Below are 14777 nucleotides of genomic sequence, written 5' to 3' on the forward strand. Positions count from 1 at the left end.
AGGCATCTGATGGGACAGTTGCACAGATCTTTTCAATCGCTTGCCTTTGCTCTTCAATAAATTGCAGGCTTTATACTACACTTTCTTTAACTTAAATAATTCCAAGGGTATTTTTATGTTTAGATGCCCTATATATATATATATATATATATATATATATATATATATATATATATATATATATACATACAGGATCTAAATTTTAATTTTTAATTTCTATAAATTGCATTCTTAAACATGCTCTCACACATACTGTTAATGTGTAAATTTTATATTGTGTGTGTGTATATATATTTATTAAGTAGGAAAGAAACAGAACATTTATTTTAGGATCTGGAATATTTTTTGAAATTCTATTCACAAAACAAAATTTTAAAAGGCATTTAACATTATTATGCACACCAGGAAACTTCTAGTGTCAAAATTCTTCTGGTAATTTCAAAATAACTAGAAGAAAGAAAATACAAAAATAAATAGTAACTCCTAAACAAGAGTTGTTTTGAATACCCACAATAAGAGTGGGTTAGCTAAAATTGCAAAATGGTGTGCACCTTAAAAATTACAATACTGCAGTGTTACAGTATAATAAAGCAGACATTTCCAGTGCTGAGCATTATAGGCATTTCAGACTGATCCATATTGTTACCTTTTTTGAATCCATAAAAAAAAGCCACAGCAAACCAAAAAGGTGACGGCTTACTGGCGCTCATGAATTGTCACTGGAAGCCATTATAAAATGCCATCTATTTAACAGCTGCCTTAAGACTATGTGAAATTGCCACTTAAAAACCAAGAACTAAAAAGACTATGATAATAATGTGTACAATTTTCTAATATCTGCTTAATGGATTTCCTAAAGGTAAGGTACAAATGTGCAGAAGTAGCAAAATTGCCCCTACCTGCTACAATGTACTAACAAACATATATGCAAATGTTAAAACCTATTTATCAGCAGTATTGTTCTCTAACAAGAACATAGACAATGCCGTGCAACATGTTATCATCTCTGACCTATTATAAAAGGCTGAAAGTGCAATTATTGACAGTAAGTACTGCCGCTCCTGCCACTTCACACTCATGATCAGGCCCACATTTGGCATTGATCTTTAAAAAGTATTAAGCCATAATGACCCTTTTCTTGCTCAAGCAGAAAACACTTGATTCTTTACTATAATTTTTTAGGTTCTCCATGGAAAGGAGATAAATTCAAAATAACCAGCTCTCAGAAACATGGAAGCAGTCTACAATTGATCTTTTTAACAAGATATTCTCTTTTTTTGCAATTTCATTGTGGCTTTTAGAAAAGCACCAACCAATCTATACCTAACAGAATAAACTATACATAAAAATTTTATTCAAATATTTGAAGAAAAAGTGCACACTGTAGTCATATTTAGGACAGAAAACAGTTCAGATTGAAATTTGATAGAAGAAATCTCCATTTAAGGTCTGAATACCTTCAACCTACCCCAATCTCCCCATCGGAAAAAAACGAAAAACAAAACAGTTTAGTGAAATCAATTTAAAAATACAATGGAGGCCCAAGGGTGCAGAGCTGAGTCAGTTGTTCTGCTCTGTACTGTCCAGTACCCCCAAGTAAAATGTGGCAACCTGAGTCAGACTACAGGTAAGAGTCAGAACTCCCATGCAGCATGTTAGGATGTGATTCTTCAATCTAAAGGGTTTCAAAACCCAGATACATGCTATGTACAATTCTAAAGATTTATACTGTATACGTATGTGAATATATATTTATCATTTTCAAAATACATTTAAACTTTAAATGTAAAATATAAACTTTTAATATTGACAGCCATATTTATTAGTTAATGAAGACTATTTTTGATTAAAATGCATGCATTAGATATTATTTTCCAGTTTATTTTTAAAGATCTTAGATTGAAGAACTTTTTTCTTTTGGTATGCTATCACAAAAACTGAAAAAGCAGTATGAAATGCAAGTAATTATACAATCAATCTCTGTAGGATGCACTGTTCTCTTACTTAATCACTGACATTATATTTCTGACACATCATGCCTTACAGAAATATTAGCTGATGCAGCTACATTAAAGTCACCAGAATGGAAATCATGCCATTATTATTTGTATTGTTTCTTTCTCAGGTAGTAAATCACCAAATACTATAGATTTTTACTTTGTCAAATTTCTTTCGAGACTGGAATGATCTTTATCCTTGTCTGCTGCCCTAGTAACATGTCACAGTGTTGATTCACACTGCACTTCTGAAGTCCCAGCAGATGCCTTGCAGCTGAGCTGCAGGACTGTAGGCTTCTCTAAAGAATCACCGTCATTCATTTTGCTTTCAGACGGAGTCAGTGCTTTCTGCAATTCTTCCTTTGAGTCCTCCATATCTTGAGGGTAGATGACTAAAAAGGCAGAGGTGAGAAAACCCAGGAAAGAGCCTATAGATGCCACCACTGGAATGACTCTCACACTGTTTACCGCCTCCACCACACCACCCAGGGCTGATGCCACCAAGATCTGGGAGATGTAAACTTGACAGGACAGGATGGCACAATCAATTCCAAAGCCTCGCTTTGAGTTACCAGGACTGTGATGGATATACTGAAAAAGAAAAAGAATAAGAAAAAAAAAAAAAAAAACACGGGTAAAGAATGAATAAATCATTTAAAACTTTACTGTTTTTTCACTTGTTTTATGATAGTAATTCCACTTTACCGTTTTTTTGGATAAAATTACAGTATTTTACACATCCACAGGGACATGCGCGATTTCTCAAGTTCTACTAATGATTATATTAAATTTGCATTTATAAGTTCACCTATTCTTACTTACATTTTAGTTGGCTATACAGCTACCTGTACAATGTCCAATTTGAATCTTCTATGTCAAATGCACTAATCCTAATTCAACAATTTTGTTCTTACAAATTTTTGATTTACCTCATTGAACGATCAGTATAGGTTTACAGTAACAGACTCTTTAATGTCCGATCCCTTGTGCTATATAAAATTACGATTTATTGAATGGAGTACTGTATGTGGCAAATCTAAACTGGACAAGCTGTGTGTGTGGATGATGCAATGTCATTTTGCAGCATTTAGCCTTACATTGGCTATAGCTTATACATGCTCCATATAAATACAGCTTTTCACGAAAAACACACTTACCAACTAATGTGTACATTTTTATTTAAAAGACCCTCCCCATTATTATAAAAGAAAAAGTGGCAAATGTTTTGAATTACGCAAGTTTTAATCTTACACATTTTTAACAGCAAATAAAGACTGAAATATTACCTCTTTGATTTCATGGTACTGTCCCAAGAGTGCGTAAGGGCAATAGGAGATGCTCATTGAGATGATGCCCATGGTACTAATCATCACCATGGAAACATACACATTGGGAAAAATGGCCATCACTGCTGTACCAACTGAGAAGCACAGCGTTCCCAGAATGTAGATGACTTTAATGCCAAGATCATAGTTATCAAGGTATTTTTGTAACACAGCTGTAGAATGACAAAAGTAATGAGATTATTTCCTTTATAGTAAAAGCATCACCATGACTTCAAATAAAGCAGAACATACAAGGTTAAATTCAGGCACATTTTTACCACAAGGTGTTATATTGTCATACACTTGAGTATGGTCTTCTGTGCATTCTTTTCAAAATAAACATTTTACAAGCTATTGATTACGAGAATTAAAGTTAAAATCTGAAAATAATCAGGAAGGCATAATTTGTCTTTCTTTGTCCCTGTTCACTCTTGCTGAGATGCTGGCTTATGAGACAAGAGTCGCTCCAATTCAAGAATCTATATATATATAATTCCTTTCAGTATCAGGAGCAATAAAAACTGCCTGGTTCTGAACACAACGAAAACCAAGGAGATGATTGTGGATTTCTGCAGATCTGAGTTCCCTCTTCGGTCTGTTAACATCTGAGGGGAGGAAAATGAGGTGGTGCAGACTTAAAAATATCTAGATGTCCACACTGATGACAGACTGGACTGGTCTGTGAACCCAGATGTCCTCTACAGGAAAGGGTAGAACTGGCTCTTTTTCCTCAGAAGACTCAGATCATTCAACATATGTATTAAAATGTTGTATTTGTTCTATCAGACAGCTGTAGTAGGCTGGGGAAGCAGTATGACAGATAAGAAAACTAAATGGCTGGATAAGCTGGTGAAGAAGGCTGGCTCAGTGTTGGGTAAAACTGTGGGCTCACTGGGAATTGTGGAAGAAAGGTATATGGGGAAGAAGGTACAGGCCATCTTTGACAATAGCAGTCACCCTCTCCACAGCATTTAGAACTGTTGTAGTAAGACAGACAAAAATATAAAATAATGTGCAAATTCTGCTATTTCCAAATAAAAAATGAGTAAAAATAAATAACTTCTTTACAAAATAAAGATGGACAAATAACACAAAGTTCCAAATCTCAGTTTTTCACAACAAAGTTTTTGAAGCCAATACCTACAGTAGGTAACATGTATGTTTGAACTACTGCAAAAAGTGCAAACTACTTTCAGTGACAAGATATACTGTACACTGATAGTATAATACTACATATGCACCTGCTCTCCAAATAGCACAGCTGATAGAAAATAACATTAGAACAAGGCAGCTTGTGCATGTACAAGAAGTCTCACTTTACCTTGACTGTCTGTGTCTGTGCACGTTTGGTCAAAAAGTGCTTGTTCTTCACTCAATTAAGTGATGGTTAAGCTTCAGCAGGAGTTGGCTCTCATTTTTTATGTACAGTGGAAACTTGGATTGCAAGTAACTTGGTTTGCGAGTGTTTTGCAAGTCAAGCTAAAATTTTTAATAAAGTTTGACTTGATAACGAGAGAGGTCTTGCAATACAAGTAGTCCGTGTATACTTTGTCTGCCGTGTGTCACGTGATCACAACTGAGCTGATGGTTCTTCTCTCTCTCTCTCGTTGCGGGATTGTGCGCAATCGTCAGTCGGTGTGCCACACTCATATAGTCAACATCCGTACGAGCGTATACTGTTTACTACAGCATTGTGACCACGTGTGTGTGCTGTGACGTGCGAGTTCCTGTCTGCACCCCAAAAAATGAAGCCGTCTCAATACTTTAGGGCCACCATCTTTATTCAGCTTGAAACAGGAACAGTGCGGTTATTTATTGTAGCAGGACCTGCCACTCTCCTATACACAGACACAGCAGTCAGGCAGGGTCATGCCCAGGTTAGTGGTCAAATAATACTGTGCCCTGCACATTTATAATGTTCCTTGTATCACCTATCAAAGGCAGGTGCTTACAGCATGATCGCAATCTTTTTGGATTTGCTTTTACGGCGAACTGCTACAGCGCTGGGTGCCTGCGGTTGCTTCGGGACACTCTTCCGCGTGTCGTCCCATTGGGTGAAATCCAAAAAGAGTTTAGAAACTCACTCACCCCAGCCATGACTCTTTTCAAAGGTAAAGTGCAGGTTAATTTGTTTTATGTATTTTTACTTAATAATTTTTACATGAATAGTTTTGGGTTGTGGAACGAATCATCTGAGATTCCATTATTTCTTACGGGGAAATTCGCTTTGATATACAGGTGCTTTGGATTGCGAGCATGTTTTGGGAATGCATTATGCTCGCAAACCGAGGTTCCACTTGTATTCTCTTTCTTTCCCTGTCCACTGTCATTGAGGAGTTTGTGCCGCTATGCCACCACAGTTTGTGTGTGGTCATGTGACTGCATGGCTACGTCTAATTTGTGAAACGGAGCCATGTGATTATTGTTGCTACGTCTGATTGGTGAAGTGGAGTCTTGTGATTATTACTGCTTCATCTGATTGGTGAAACAGTCATGCAGTAGATACACTGGCGGCTTCTCTAGCAAAAATATAGCGTATCTAATGGAAAAAAAGTAACGATTTGAGTGTTGCCCAATGTAGCGGAGTAAAAGTAGCGTTTCTTTTTCACAAATGTACTCAAGTAAAAGTAAAAAGTATGGTGCAGTAAAACTACTCTTAGAAGTACAATTTTTTAAAAAGTTACTCAAGTAAATATAACAGAGTAAATGTAACTCGTTACTACCCACTTTTGCTTGCTTAAGATGCACTTCTGCATCTGCATCACACTTGAAACCATGTGTCTCGAACCAAGCCAGAAGACCTTTTAAAATCTAATTTGATTATTTCATTGTTTGGTTACATTTCAAAATGCAATGTACTGGCTTTGTGCTTAGACCTAAGATGGCTCCAAACCAGTGGTTTATTACACATTTAACATACAGGGTAGTCCAGATCTAATTATGCAGATCCAGATCAGCTGGATGACTTTGATTTATGCGGGGACGATTCCAGTTCGGAAGCTCACACACTTCTCGATGGTTCTATGTAATAAACTTTTTATGTTATAGCGTAATAAAAATTGTATAATTAGATCTGGACCACCCTATATAACAAGGGTGTCATAATAAACATGGTATATTCTCACCTGAACAGATAGCAGCAGTAGCAGCATAGATAACCAGCCCCCAACATCCCATCTGAACACCAGTATGATAATTCTGCAGCTTTGTGGAATTGGTGGATGCCTGTAACAAAGAGTACCAAGTAAAAATAATTTAAATTTTATATCTGGCAAAAAGAACCTCTTATTAATGGGTACAACCATACTACTTCCAATACTACTTTCTTCCATGTTTACAGGTTGAATGTCTGTTCTATCATTCAGTTTAAAACAAAGATTAAAATTTCTACACATCATCTTTAAAGCTGATATCTAAAAATGTACATACCTTTGGATCCCCTTCATAAATGACTTGACCCATGAAGTCAGTGTAGAAAACAGCTTCAGCAATGATTGAAAACCAGGTTAGAAGATGGCAAAGGCACAAGCGCATTAATTCACGCGGCATCTTGAGCATTGAAAGCCAAAGTAGACGCACAGTGGTTTCAGTCTCTCCTTCTTCACTCTCTGTGTCTCCGCTAGAATTAGTATTCCCACTCTGGTGGCGCTGTCTTTGCCGTTGCTTCTTCAGACGCTTCTGTATATCATAAATATCATTCATACTGCGAGAAGACTTTATAAGGACAACAGCATTAGCTCTGCGAAAGCGGTAGCGGTGTGAGCCAACTTTGCCATAGTAGGAGAAAGTGCATGATGGCTGGCGATAGAACATGTGTCGACGTCGGCGCATAGATGCTGATGTATTTGACTGTTTCATGCCAATGTGGGTCAGTCCACCATTAATGCCATTATCATTAGCTGTTTCAGAAATTTCCTTGCCATTGATAGGAGCCTTGGCTTCATTGAGCTGATTATCTAGAAGCATTTCTTCTCCATCCTTTTCATTTTCATGGAGAAAAGCTGACAAACGGTGGAATTTAGCCTGTAGTAGATCCCGACTGCTAATGCTGCTACTACGACGATGTGGAGTGCTGTGGTAAGAGGATAAGTGATCCTGAAAGATAGATGGCTCAATCTCATACAGGAACTGCAGATCAGGCTCCATGTCTAATGTAGCATCTGCCACATGAAGTACAGAATCACTCTTGCTACGGACAATTTCCACTTCAAGAAAATCCAAGTCTAGATTGTGTTCTGAACGCACTTCAAAGTATCTGTAGGGCTCTTCCTCTCCTATAATGTTCAAACGTGGCAAAGCAGGGACAGCCATACCTCCATTGGCCTGAGATGGAGACACAGTGTCTGCCTCTTCATCCAGTCGGTCCTGTTGTGGACTGTATTGTTGCTCCTCAATACTAAAAAGGTGCAGTCCCACAGACCCTGTAAACAGGATAGCAGCAAAGAAGAACAGTACTTGCTCTTGAGACTTGAAAATGTGACCTAGAAATGTTTGAGTCCAGTCCAAACCACCCAGCATATATCCTACAGCCCCTCCTAAACCTACAAAAAAGAAAAGGAACATAATACATTTCTATATACTGTCAATCATCCACATAACAACAGAGAGTTTAAAATGTAAAACACAAAACTAAGTTTTGGTTAATGAATGATATGCTAAATGTAGTTCATAGACTACTTAGAACTTAGAAGTTCATTACATAAAGAAGATGCTGTTTAGCAATTTCACTTGATAAGCTCATATGCTCCAATTTACAACCAAGAGCTCACCTGCTGAGAAAGCGTGGATATTAAGGGCCATGTCTTGCTCCTCAGTGTCTGCCACATCCAGCAAATAGGCCCGAATAGGACCTTCAGTAGCATCTGCACAAAAATCCAGCACCACCACTCCCAACACTGTAAGAACAATTCCAATGGGTTGCTTGTTTGGAATATCTCCAATAGCTAAACCTGCAATAAAAACAATCAATCAAGAAGGGAAAAAAATCATCACATTAATTAGATATAGATAGATAGATAGATAGATACTTTATTAATCCCAAGGGGAAATTCACATAATCCAGCAGCAGTATACTGATACAAAGAAACAATATTAAATTAAATAGTAATAAAAATGAAAAAAAAAATTAAAATAAAATTAATGTTAGCATTTACTCCCCCGGGTGGAATTGAAGAGTCGCATAGTGTGGGGGAGGAACGATCTCCTCAGTCTGTCAGTGGAGCAGGACAGTGACAAAAGTCTGTCACTGAAGCTACTCCTCTGTCTGGAGATGACACTGTTAAGTGGATGCAGTGGATTCTCCATGATTGACAGGAGTTTGCTTAGTGCCCGTCGCTCTGCCACAGATGTTAAACTGTCCAACTTTAATCCTACAATAGAGCCTGCCTTCTTAACAAGTTTGTCCAGGCGTGAGGCGTCGTTCATCTTTATGCTGCCACCCCAGCACACCACCGCGTAGAAGAGGGCACTCGCCACAACCGTCTGGTAGAACATCTGCAGCATCTTACTGCAGATGTTGAAGGATGCCAACCTTCTCAGAAAGTATAGTCTGCTCTGACCTTTCTTACATAGAGCATCAGTATTGGCAGTCCAGTCCAATTTGTCATCCAGCTGCACTCCCAGATATTTAAGGGTCTGCACCCTCTGCACACAGTCACCTCTGATGATCACAGGGTCCATGAGGGGCCTAGGCCTCCTAAAATCCACCACCAGCTCGTTGGTCTTGTTGGTGTTAAGGTGTAAGTGGTTTGAGTCGCACCATTTAACAAAGTCTTTGATTAACTTTCTGTACTCCTCCTCCTGCCCACACCTGATGCAGCCCACAACAGCAGTGTCATCAGCGAACTTTTGCACATGGCAGGACTCCGAGTCATATTGGAAGTCTGATGTATATAGGTTGAACAGGACCGGAGAAAGTACAGTCCCCTGCGGACTCCCATTTAAAGTTTGAGAATAGGTTGAGATCATTTTGGCCCCAAGGCCTCTTATCATTCGCTTTACCAGATAAAACTGCGTGCCAACGAGTGCCAGCTATCCTGAGGGAAACTTCGGAGGGAACCAACTACTAGATGGTTCGATTAGTCTTTCGCCCCATACCCAGGTCGGACGACCGATTTGCACGTCACGACCGCTGTGGACCTCCACCAGAGTTTCCTCTGGCTTCGCCCTGCCCAGGCATAGTTCACCATCTTTCGGGTCCTATTTCTGATTTTGTATCTGCAGAGTGCATTCAGTAAATTCCTGATGTCACAGATGCTCCATGGTTTCTTGTTAGGAAATCTGCAGATTGTTTTAGTAGTCACACAGGTTGTCCACTTTTTTATTTTTGATGAATCCTGCAGCAACATTTGCATATGTATCCAGATATGATAAGGAGTCTCTAAACATATCCAAATTTACACAAAGAGTTTTTCCTAAGCCTCTTTTCTCCAACATTGAACTAAGCTTCTTTTCTTTCTGTGGTACATATTTTTTATTGAGGCATAGCAGGTGATCCTGTGTATTAGCTCCACTAGTGTGACATGCTGATTTCACGCTTTGTTAAAATCCCATGAAAAAAAGTACATAAAAATATTCTGTAATGTTGCTCAGATAGTTCAATACGTTGTTCGTGTTGGCTTTGCAAAGGAAAACATACAGCAATCAGAGAAATGCTATAGAACTCATTCAGAAGATAAAATGCACAAGACTCAGTGCCTGACAAAGAAATACTTAAGTGTCAGTAATCTCTGGTTGAGACAGATTCAAAGGGTAGACGGATTTCCTTTGGAGTTTTGAGCATTGGGTTACGTTAACATTAGAGGGCTGAGCTTTTGTGTTGGCCCTTGTAGTTTTGAGAAAGCTGATGTATTGTAACATGACTGACAAAATGTGAGGATACTACGCTATACTTTGATCAAGTAGCACTGGGGGAAGGGTTTGAGAGATTTGAAATGCATAACAGTAGGCTTCAAAACACTTCCAGTACAGAGCAAACACTGCCAGTAGGCAACTGCTAAATGCTGAGAAGTGTCAGTACTCTGTAATGGTGAGCACCAGCCCACTCAAACACTAATGACACTTGATCAATAAATATTCCAGATCAGGTGAACTTATGTACCAAACATTGTTCACCATAAAATGCAAGCCTCCACCCCAGCTTTACTTGACAGTTCAGTCCAATCACCATGAATGACAGTAAATCCATTTCATCTTTGTATTGCAGCATCTGGTGTCTCAACAGTTGGTCATCTTTCAGAGAAACAAAAACACTGCAGTTTGATGTTTCTCCATGTTGTTAGTCTTACCTGGATGTCGTCTAGCTTATCATCTAGCAACTGCATTTGACAAGAAAAATTCTGGGCAAAAGAAGTCGGTTGCCAGGGTGTCTGTCTCACTTGGATGCCTTCCTCTTTGGTCTAACTTTTTAGTTCTCTTTGTTCAGTTATTCTTAGTTGATTAATACTCTGCTTAAGAAGCTAACGTTCAAATTCTAAATACTTGGGACCATATGTTAAAAGGTTTGTTGATCATTATCAATAATCATTATACTGTAGCAATCAATATAAAGAACACTGGCTTCAAGTATGTATTCTTTCATTAAGTGTTTCAAGCTGTGGACAAATTTGCTAAAGTCAAAGATGCAGTGGCTAACCTCTAAACGGTCACTTGCCAGCAAAATGTTACAATTTGTTTTTCTAACTAAAATTATTTATGTGAAAAACACTAAACTTGTAATGGTTGCTGGATTCTCGTTTCAAAACTGGGATTTCAGTTGTGATCCTTAAGAATCCCTTAGTCATGAAGGCAAGACAATATCAGGAAGACTGACTAAGTGGTACACATCACCATTCACCTAATATTTGTAATGGCCAAAGACAGACTTTCCAGGCTGACATCGAAGTCAATTGAAAAGAGAATCTTGCACAGTGACCAATAAAGGAGAAGGAGAGAAACAATCAAGACAAGTAAGTGAAAAGCAGTGGGCCAGGAAGGAAAAAAAAAAAAAAAAAATGAAAGGTCAATACTAAAATACACGGGTGTGGCCTGCAGCGGAGTCGTGTTTTTCTTCCAACCTAATTGCTTTTGGCGAGAAATACCAGCCTGTCAACTGCCTTCTGGCTTTGGGATGCTCTGTATCAGTTCACGTTAGTTTTCAACCCAGGTTAAAATATCTTGGGGGTGGGTGGCTTTGGGGCTGGGGGATAGAAAGGCACAGCACTGTTTGGCCAGAGAAAGAAATCAGAAGGATTCACCAAGGCTGATCTTTTATTTTAAGCAAACTGTTATAAATGAATTCACATATACAAAACATGAAAAACAAAGTTGAATACAAAAGTAATGTGATATGTATAAGCTGAGAAATGTATTCTTTATATTTAGAGGTATTTAGCCAAAGCTGCTGCAAATAAGTTGAAAGTGGTGTGATGAAACAAATCTATAAAACACCATTAATACAATATCCTACACTGTAAATGTACTTGGATGTTGCATTGCTTTTTAACCACTGCCATTTTGTGATTGACTCATCATGACAAAAAACCACAATGTAAACGAGTAGGACTGTTAATTACCTGATACCCTTTAGCACTAACCCTTCACTTCTTCCCTGTTGCTAGATAGTTAGCAAACATGACTAAGTTTGACATACAAGGTGTATTTCACTAGAATCTCTGTCAGCCAGGTCTGTGAAAGTAAACTTAAGAGACCTGCCTTCTCATGGAACTTAGCTTAATTCTTTGCAGTATGGTTATAGTGGAAGGCTGAATAAACTTTTGAATTAAGGTAATTCAAACATTTCTTCTACCTTGATGAATACATCTTTTAAACTGGCAACATTTAAGTCAAAGTCACCTTAATGACAATTTTAACTAAATTAAATTAACACTTGCAATCAGTGATGTGACAGTAATTGCCAGGGGCCATTGATAAGTGAAGACACCAGCTGCCATTTACTTTGTGTGATAGGTTTAGATTTTAGCATGCCATAAGCTGAAAGTAAGCCACTGTAAAATAACAAAACAAGCTAACATTTACAATAAGCCCTAAAAGTAAGGTAAATTAAACATAAATAAAATTCATACATTTATTTTGAATGTGTCATGAAATTATAACTGCTTTAGGCAAAGCATTTTACTGAATTTCTGCAACATGTGATTGACATTTGGATGTCCATATCCCAGATGAAATCCCACAAGGCTTTCGCAATCTGTCTCAATAATCCACAGAGCGAGACATAATTTTTCTATGGGATGAAAGTTTTAACAATGCCAATACAAAATAAGCAAAATAAAACTGTGCTTTGAATAATGCATTATTTGCAGATGTGTCAAATTGCTTTTCTAACACTGAAACTGCAAAAAAAACATGTCACAGTTAATGTCAAGGAAACAGGCATTCTTAATCAGTTTTGGAAAAAAAACATCAGGCTGCATTATGTAGTTAGTTTAAAAACAAACATGTTTAATATTCATTAGAACGTTGATTAAAATGATGAATATGACTCTTTTGATAAAGGAGAATTTACTCTGGTTCACGTTCATAATCTTCTCTGACGTTGTGCTTTTTTTTTTTTTAAATAAACAGAAAAATGGATTGCCTGCTTGCCAAGCACCAACGAATGGAAGCACAAACTGACTGACAACAAGCTGTGTGGACCTAGGTGATGCTGATTTTAAAACGGGCTACAGACAGGAAATGTTTCCTTGATAGGCAAAGAAAGGTAAAATGGTACAACAGGAAATATTTTCCTGTGAACTGTTCTCTACTCTTTTCCCATGTCCCACGGACTGACTCAGTTTGACCAGCTCAGCTCATTTACTACAGCTGCTGACGTCTGCATTACTCACCGACTGTTAACACAGTTCCTCTAGGTGAGATGATGGACAGAGGGGAGCACAACTGAAACAACATGCAGCCTAAAATGTTTGCTTGGTCTGTGTCTTTTCATATTCAAGAAGATGCTTTTTTATGTTCAATTGAAGAGTGCGCCTTACACTTGGGGATCCAAAACCTCCTACTTCCTTTACCCTGATTCCCAATCAGATTGATCTGTTTTGATTAAATACTTTTCATTTTAAAAAAAAGCACTGTAGTCCTCACATAATTTTAGCCTTTATTTTCAATAAAGAAATTAGATGCTCACTTTTCAAATTACTGGTATAGCTTTTAACAACAGACACACTTGTAGTTTGTTTTTCACTTTGTTTCAGCTTCCAGAATTAGCACTTTGCTAGCTGACAAACACAAAGGTATTATTTACTGTTAAATTTATTGCACACCAGGGACTTTCTAAGAATGGGAGGTAGCAAATGTTGCCCCACCATTATAAAAAGCAATTGTGCCACTATGGGCTATTAGTGAACAGTTACTATCCTTCAGAGTATTTCACATATCAAGTAAAAGTAAGTAGTCAATATGGATGGTGGAAATCATGTTTCACTAATATACTTGAATCATATGACAAAGTAACAAAAATTTCTGAAATGGTATCACATGAGAAGCTAGTTACCAAATTAAATAAAAAAAGTTGGAGTTCAAGATGCAGTGGGTAAAATGGGTGTAACATCTCAAGACACAATTAGCAACAGGGTAACATGCAATGAACTTTGAGCATCTGTTGTTAAAAGTTGTGTCCCTCAGGAATGAATGCCAGGGTCTCATTTATGCAAATGGTCTTGACAAAGATGTAACTAACAAGGCAGTTAAGTGTGTAGATAACACAGAGTAATTTATAGCTGAAATTTTAGAGATTCTATAAAATTATTAGATATATACCAGGCTGGTTCTCCTCGGGAGATATTTGTCAGGCAACGTTTCATGAAATTAAACTTAAGTATTATAAAGATCAAGTAAATATACTGCTCAAAAAAATTAAAGGAACACTTTTGAATCAGAGTATAACATTAAGTCAATGAAACTTCTGGGATATTGATTTGGTCAGTTAAGTAGCAGTGGGGGTTATTAATCAGTTTCAGCTGCTTTGGTGTTAATGAAATTAACAACATGTGCACTAGAGGGGCAACAATAAGACAACCCCCAAAACAGGAATGGTTTAACAGGTGGAGGCCATTGACATTTTTCCCTCCTCATCTTTTCTGACTGTTTTTTTCACAAGTTTTTCCATTTGGCTACGGTCAGTGTCACTACTGGTAGCATGAGGTGATACCTGGACCCTACAGAGTTTGGTTGCACAGGTAGTCCAACTTCTCCAGGATGGCACATCAATAAGTGCCATTGCCAGAAGGTTTGCTGTGTCTCCCAGCACAGTCTCAAGGGCATGGAAGAGAATCCAGGAGGCAGGCAGTTACTCTGGGAGAGCTGGACAGGACCATAGAAGGTGTTTAACCCATCAGCAGGACCGCTATCTGTTCTGTTGGGCAAGGAGGAACAGGATGAGCACTGCCAGAGCCCTACAAAATGACCTCCAGCAGGCCACTGGTGTGAATGTCTCTGACCAAACAACCAGAAACAGACT

The 14777-nt window shown here is 38.0% G+C and overlaps 1 protein-coding gene across 2 annotated transcripts in view; it reads right to left on the reverse strand.

The window, feature by feature from the left end:
• Positions 1-1501: 1501 nt before the first annotated feature.
• The window catches only part of LOC120515563 (solute carrier family 45 member 4), a 98320-nt gene continuing 85044 nt past the window's right edge, over positions 1502-14777 (reverse strand). For both annotated transcript variants that reach the window (XM_039736651.1, XM_039736652.1), the window contains exons 4-8: positions 8092-8271; positions 6752-7863; positions 6448-6547; positions 3284-3495; positions 1502-2588 (exon numbers count right to left, since the gene is read on the reverse strand). In XM_039736651.1, the coding sequence (XP_039592585.1) occupies positions 2220-2588; positions 3284-3495; positions 6448-6547; positions 6752-7863; positions 8092-8271 (1973 nt within the window). In that variant the 3' untranslated portion in view covers positions 1502-2219. The remainder of the gene's footprint in view (positions 2589-3283; positions 3496-6447; positions 6548-6751; positions 7864-8091; positions 8272-14777) is intronic.

Source organism: Polypterus senegalus, chromosome 15, assembly GCF_016835505.1.
Source record: "Polypterus senegalus isolate Bchr_013 chromosome 15, ASM1683550v1, whole genome shotgun sequence".
NCBI classification, from domain to species: Eukaryota; Metazoa; Chordata; class Cladistia; order Polypteriformes; family Polypteridae; genus Polypterus; species Polypterus senegalus.